This window comes from Xiphias gladius, chromosome 15 (assembly GCF_016859285.1).
Source record: "Xiphias gladius isolate SHS-SW01 ecotype Sanya breed wild chromosome 15, ASM1685928v1, whole genome shotgun sequence".
Classification (NCBI taxonomy): Eukaryota; Metazoa; Chordata; class Actinopteri; order Istiophoriformes; family Xiphiidae; genus Xiphias; species Xiphias gladius.
In genome coordinates, this window is record NC_053414.1 from 9,810,612 (window position 1) to 9,818,012 (window position 7,401).

At 39.2% G+C, this 7,401-nt stretch overlaps 1 protein-coding gene across 2 annotated transcripts in view; it reads right to left on the bottom strand.

The window, feature by feature from the left end:
* Positions 1-6,962, bottom strand: part of tmem131l (transmembrane 131 like) — a 37,270-nt gene extending 30,308 nt beyond the window's left edge. Inside the window, exons 1-3 of one of the 2 annotated variants that reach the window (XM_040146253.1) lie at positions 6,740-6,962; positions 5,895-5,968; positions 2,101-2,144 (exon numbers count right to left, since the gene is read on the bottom strand). In XM_040146253.1, the coding sequence (XP_040002187.1) occupies positions 2,101-2,144; positions 5,895-5,968; positions 6,740-6,863 (242 nt within the window). In that variant the 5' untranslated portion in view covers positions 6,864-6,962. Of the gene's footprint in view, positions 1-2,100; positions 2,145-5,894; positions 5,969-6,156; positions 6,612-6,739 lie in introns of those variants that run through there. The other variant, XM_040146255.1, reaches the window with a different exon arrangement.
* Between the last annotated feature and the right edge of the window lie 439 nt (positions 6,963-7,401).

Here is a 7,401-nt window from a genome sequence, read left to right on the forward strand (position 1 = left end):
AAGTGCCTGATAACCCAAGCACGAGAGGCCTCACAGCCCACAGCTCTGGACGGTTCGAGGTCAACCAGCACTTCAAAGCCTCCATTGCCTCACACCTCCCTGGATATAAAAATAGCTATATTCCAACCCAGTTCAGCAAATGTTGGCTGCATGTAAACCAGATTAACTTTATATCAAAACTGAAAGGCTTTCTCTTTAAAGGAGTACTCCAGAGATTTAATACTGCACTTTCATAAACGTTAGGGAGACTTACAAGAGTCAGATTTGAAAAAAAGAGTTGTCAAAAATTGACGCAATCAAAAGCCAAGACATCCAGAGTCAAGCACCCAAAAAAAACAAAAAAACAAAACTTAGTCTTACAGTTCCCATAAGGAAGCTTGATAGCATCTTTTTATTAGACTGACCCTGCCTGGTAAAGTGACCATATCTTTTAAACTCCAAACCCACAAGTTATAATGCAGGCTTTCTGATACAAATTTACATTCTCCAAGCTCAAGCTGAGATAAGGGTTATTTTATTCAGACATTGGAAACCTCCCTCCAGAGCCACAGAAAATATTAAACAACTTTTTTCACAGCCTGAGTAGTACCCCTCACGACTAGTAAGAGTGTCTATTTAACACACTTTTACTGCAGAAAATGTATGTATTGTACTACAAAACAGTGTTTTTAAAATGTTACGGCACCAATTAGTCCAAATTATTCAATGTGTGGTGCAGTTCTTACATACAGTTGCAGTGAACCCAATTTTTATGCTAGGTTGCATTAGCACATCTTTCCTATTTGGACAACGAACTATTTTCATATTATAGCCACAAGTACATGTTTGGTTATACAATAGCATGACTTTGACATAACTCGTCATCAGAGCAATACAAACATCTTGCAGAGACAAGACAGCCCAACATGCTGACATACAAACGTCTAGGCAAGAAACAGTTAAGGGTGGGGAACATACTGAGCTAGTTTTGGGTATATGACAGGCTTGGCTCTTTACATTACTGACATTGCTTCTCTAGACAGATAAACAAGGAGCAGAAGCAGGCGCAAAAGCTATGAATATATGTGTAACTTAAAAAAACTAGTTATTCAATAAGAGGGTTATTCAATAAGAGGGACAAAAAAAGCCTAAATATATTATTGTTTCTGAGCAAACACCAACAATACCAGCAAATTACTAAATACCATGACTTTATGATATTTTTCAGCAAACATCCATTCTCCAAACAATATTCTGCGGGAACAAAAACAGCTGGGAAAGACAGACCTCCCCTCCTTTTTCTTTCAAGGAGTTCTAAAATTAGTCAGGAATTTGGTTCTGTGCCTCTTTAACACACGCCCCCAAACTCTCTCCATCACACACCCCCTCACTCACCAACATAAACAACAAAGCCTGCATACAGGGTAAGACTTTTAAAAAGCTTTTTAGAAACCTTGAGTCTTGTTACCCTGAAAACACACCACATCATTTGTCTATGTGAGTACAAAAACATGTCACCTTACAGCTACAGTGTGATTCGGCATATTAAATAAACCATTCAACAGAGCTGTACTATATTTTGCAATTTGTTGAATATGTTCATAGTACATTGGAGCACATTTTTTTCCATAGTACTTCTTGTCTGTACATAAGCACGTAATCCTTCTTTGGTGATGCAGAGGTAAGCATGTTTTTCCAGTGGGCTGGTCACAAACCAAATGTACGCCACAGCTCTGCTTTCATTGTGTGTCTTATGGTATAATTCTAGTCTACACCAGAGAAACACTTCAGGATGATGTAATCCGTACGTTGGTTTGGGGTTTGTTCGTAATAATTGGGCTTGGTGGAACCTCTCTAGGTACTCCCGAGTGTCACTCTTTAACAGGTGGAAACCTTTCATCAACATCATTCACTTTAAACTTGCTGAATGTATGTGTGGCTTTCTCTGACCAATGTTTGAACTAGCAAAGTTAGATGGTTTAAATGTTTTTTCATGCCTGTTTCATCGTGGGTTGCTGTGTCATGAAATGTGCAATATATTACAAATGTGTGCAAGAACCCATTGAAGAGTTTCAGTTTTACGCTGTTCCCACAGAAGATGGATTTTTAAAAAAAGCTTACCTGTCGTCTAGTGGAAGACCATCTTTTCTTCGCTCCTTCTCCACCTGAAATTGAAAGAAAAGACATTTTAGTTAATATGGTCAAAATAGCTAATTGCAACCCATTGATTCTACATCAACACTGTGGCCTGGAAAGAAACCATATCAGGAGACTCAGTGGAATGGAAATTTACTGGTATACCAAACTATGTTATTGCTACTATGATGATTTTCATAATCAAGAGGTCTGATGCATATTGATAAACCAACAACTCCTTTGATATGTTTCACTGTGCATCTGCATTTTATTTCTTGAAATGTCAAAAGATTTTATTTTGCATAAAATATGATTTCACTTTAAATAAAGCAGGACATCCAATCAGAAAACTGAAATAATCTTGGGAAAAAAAAACAGGCATTAAATCTTTGCCACCCTGACTCCAAATTAGACAGCAGGCAGCCTTTTCTGCCAGTGTTGGCAGGGTATACTCATGTTCTCAGAATCAGAATAAAACAATGAACATCCAGTTTGTTGTCCACTACATTGTGCCAATGGAATTACTGAATGAATACAGAATTTCTGAAGATCGGTGACTAAACAAAAACATTGATGTAATTGTTAATCAGGACTGATACAACTTTTAATTTTTCTTTTCTCAACACGATAAGTCTTTTTTATTCATTAGTTAATCATATGGTTTTTGTGTTGGTTAAAACCTCTATATATCCATTAACCTAATTTCAATGCTCTGCTAGTTGTGAAGGACAATAAAATTAAATCAACATGATTAATCCAGTCCAGTCCAGTTACAGTACAGCTGAGTTCCCTACATTTTTCTTTCTCCTACTTTGTAGCACTAATGATATATTTCCTACAGACTACAGAATATCCTTCCAGACATTCTCACAGTTATCACAAATCCTGTCAACTGGGAAAACTATAGTTACTCTAAACCATGTGCACACTTCTAACCATTGCCTAATCAGATTACACTGTGCATGTCAACATACTACATGTACTTAGTTACCCTCTCTTGAAAGAAAATTTGACCAGCAGTGCCTTTCATAGTTAACTGACAACTTACTTGTCAATGTTGCAATGGCACGGCTTTGATCGTGCGCAAAATAAGGATCAGTTTCAGTCTGTTCTGCAGAACATTTCAAAATGCACATACATGTAGTACTGTATGAAAAACAAAAAATGAGAGTATATTTTACTTTCATTGAATCAGGCTTGCTAAGTAGGTATCTGAGAATTACACCACAGCAGTACAAACAGCAAACACTGTTAACTACGGTGTAGTAGGCTATGTGCACCATGCATGGCATACAGAGATAAGCTCTGGTCTCATCAAATGGTGAACATCCGGTTTCCATAGGAACAATCTTATGGCTACGTTATGGCTTCATGATCACCCCACAAAACACCAATGGAAGACATATGTAAGTATAGTGGTGGTCTGAGCAACACTACCGTGGACCATGATCTGTCAGGCATTTTATTGCCCCTCCCCCATCTTTCCACCACCACTCTATTGAAAACTACTCTAATTTCACACCAGATACAAACACACACCTTTAGGAATGTAGTATGTTGGTACAATTACAAAGAAATTACATCTTCACAACAGTGACATGCTCTTTTTGTGAGATAATAAAGAATATAAGCCACATTGTTTCTACTGAGGTAGCTACTCCTTAAATGTCTCTGGTTATAGCATATTAAGCTATTGTAGGCAGTGTTGCAAATCAAAGGGTAGGTCTGATTTATAGCAGTATTGCATTAATACGATTTATGCGCTTATGTGATGAGATGCCTTGGTTTGTAAGGCATTTAGTTTAGTGAATTAACCAAAAAAGAAAGACATCTCTGTTTTGTTATTTCAATTCTAAACAGTTTTTCCATTGAATTTACTGGTCCTTTGCATTATAATGTTTTAAATTTTGGATTATAAAATTAGATATATCAGTTATATCCATCACTACACGTCCCTTGTCTAAACACAGCAATAGTTACAAGTTGCAGCTTTAAAGGTTCCAACTGATGTATCCTTGTCTTATTGTACATTATATCCTATAATGACACCACCACCTTTGAAGCCTGGCATGCTAATGGCTTAAATGAACGAGAAAACTGATTTTCCAGCTGATTAAGCACAACAATGACAGAGCACACGCTATTGCTGCTTGTTGCAGCAGGTGATCCATTAAAGCAGGGGGAATATTCAAAAGCAGAACTGGAGCATCTGTAAATTCATTGAATTCTACATGCAGGGATTTTAAGATGAATGCAAAGATTTAATTTTTTTAGGACAAGAGACTGTATACAAAAACACAAAACCAGGCAAATGAAAGAGATGGAACCCGAATTAATATAACAATTACTAAGGGACTGGATCTAAACTTGCAGCCAAACCAAACACATGATCCATAGTCAAACCCAAAACACAAGTCAATGTTTACAAAATCACAAGAGGTAGGAGATGAAGATGGCAAAAATTACGAGCCTTAGATATGCACACAATATCTGCTCAGTTATGTCTCCTACCCAAATTTAATATCTGATTGGATTTTAACTATGTGTCAAGGCACATGACACGCTATCTCCTGGATCAGCACTTCAATGAGCCTTTAGCAACATGCATTACTTAACCAGCTGACCACGTGCAGGACTGGACTATAGCAGAAAGACATCCATGTCATGCTCTTTTTCATATAGTCAATGTAACTGAGACAGCCACTCCATTCACTGCTGCCTATCTAAACATGACACCTAACAATGTCAACAATTCTGCGGTCTGCCAATTGGTCTGCAAGATAGAGGTGAGTGGAAAAAACAAGTCCAAACACCAACTAAAACCCATCTTATTTATTTATTTATTTATTCATTCATTCAACACACTCTAAGAGTGTGTTGAATGAATGAATGAATTACCAACTCTTCCTGTGTTATCTCTGGTCTACGGTAATTAACGCAGTAAGCAGATGGCAATACAAGCATTTTAAAAACTCTGGGGAACACACTAACCAAGTAAACTATGTATATGTATTTTTGTGGAAGGCAAACCTGCAAACCTTTTGCTTATTTTCAAAGTAACCAAATTATCAACTCTATATGTTTACAAAGTCCTGAAGAAAATGCCACACCCCCCAAAGGTAACATGACAGTCAGCTGGTGACCTCATGACAGGTTATCAGTAAACACTAAACTCCAGCTGTTTGTGCTTGTCTTGCTCCATGATTACATAATCATCACACCAGCAGCCAACTTGAAAATGTCAGATTCTTAAGAAAAAAAATAAAAAATAAAACCTGCACAACAAACAGCAAAACATGCAAACTAAAGGAGCAGGAAAAAAAAAACTGAAAAGTAGTATGCAGGAAAGCACTACAAACTAGTATTCTAACTGCATCGTTCCTAACGTGCTCTCAGTGCCTACTGGTGACTGAACTCCACAATGGACACTATGTACAAAAGAAAATAAGGAGAAGCCACATGGCAGGTGGCCTCCCGCTCCAGTCTCTTTTCAAAGTCGTGTATTGAACTGTGGCTTCTGGCTCGATGTCTAAAACTTCTGCACAAAACTATGATCACAAAATCACGGATGGGTACCGATCTTTCCTTACATAAAGGACTGAATATGGACAACTCCGCTAGCTGCAAAGTGGAGCCAAACACAATGGGGATGCACTAACCGCACACGTGTGCGTGCATCTGGCTGCATTCGAAAGCTTCTGTTAGGTGATCTGTGTTTTGCATATAGATATTCTCATCTCCTCCATACAAAACACACCCCAGAGAGAAATTATGATTACCTGAAGCGGGACTAATGGGTCTGCATCCTCTGGCTGCCAGACCTCGACCACGCTGGTGGACATCTGACTCAGAGCTTTGTGGGAGCAAGAAAATAACAGTGAGGTGTTGGGTTGGAAATTTAGTAACCTGGGCAAGACAGAGAACTGGAAATGCAACGAATTTAAGCTGTCGAAACAATTAGGATGCAAACTGTCACATTCACTTTATTATTACTGGTTATTACAAATGAATAAACTGAAACGTAGTTGATGTTAATCATACAGACAAGTGAGGAAATGACTTCGCCTCGGCAGGCTGACAAAGGCTGTTGGCTAGCTGCTTGATTAGCAGGAAGATTAGCTCGGTGGCTAACGAACTTGGGAAACACATCTATACTGCTACTGCGGCACACTCGACTGTAGTGTTAGCTTACTGCATGGTGTATCTTCACTACACTGACCACAGAAACCGTTAAATACCAATTTTTAGTCCCGTTAGTACGTTAGCTTAGTTCCCTGCCTGAACAAGTTAGTTTCGTTTAGAAACAGTACGGGGAACTGGCAGCTAGCATGAACTAGCAGGTTGACAAAACAACAACTATAGCCCTCTACTAAGTTGGTAAATATCAAAATATGCCCCAAGTCACTGCGTGGAAATGTATTCGGGAAAATGTGTCGCCTGTCTTTAGTTTATATGCAGTTTGGACGACTCAACTCGTTACCAATTTTCCAGCCTAACGTTTGCTGTCAAGTCAGCCTAGCTAACTTAACGTACATTTTTTTTCCCTTTTTTTTTTTTTTTTTTTTTTTCTCCAACGGTCGTTTTAACGTTACATCCGAAGCGGAAAATAAAGGTGAAGACAAACCTTGCAGCTGAGCCCCTCCGTGCTGGACGTAGGGCAAAAGTAATTGTAGTATTCCTAGTAGTATATTGATCCACGTTTTCCTGTGACAGTGGCTGCCTTGTTGGAAGTCCTGTAGACCCGCCATGCTGCCTTCTCAGCTAGCAGCCTACCTTGTGTTTCGCTACGTTGCTCTGTCTGCCTCTCACCGAGCAGGAGCAGCAGCAGCAGCAGCAGCTCCTCCAGCAGCAGCAGCAGCAGCAGCAGCAGAAGCAGAAGCAGCCCCCTCCCTCTGTCCCTCCCCGCCTGCCCCAAAAACGTTGTACAGTGTACAGCAGTGTCACTAGCAGCGAGGCTGTTTACGTGTCTGTTGTTGAAAGTAAATCAAACAAAGCTGACAAAAAAGGCATCACACGACGGTGGTGGAAAGTTCTAATTAGTGTATTCAGGAGCCCATCTGAGGTACCCGACTTGGGTTTTTCCACTGTATACTTTATCCACGTACTCTACAACATTTCAGATGTAAATTTTCAAGGCTGGATTAACCATCCTGGTAAAGAGTGCAACCACCCGTGGGCCCCAGACCCCCAGGGGCCCAAAACCCCACATTTACTCCATATAATTTGGGTCTAAATGATTTGATTAATTACAAATTTATTGGAAATTTGCACCACTGAAGTAGAGTA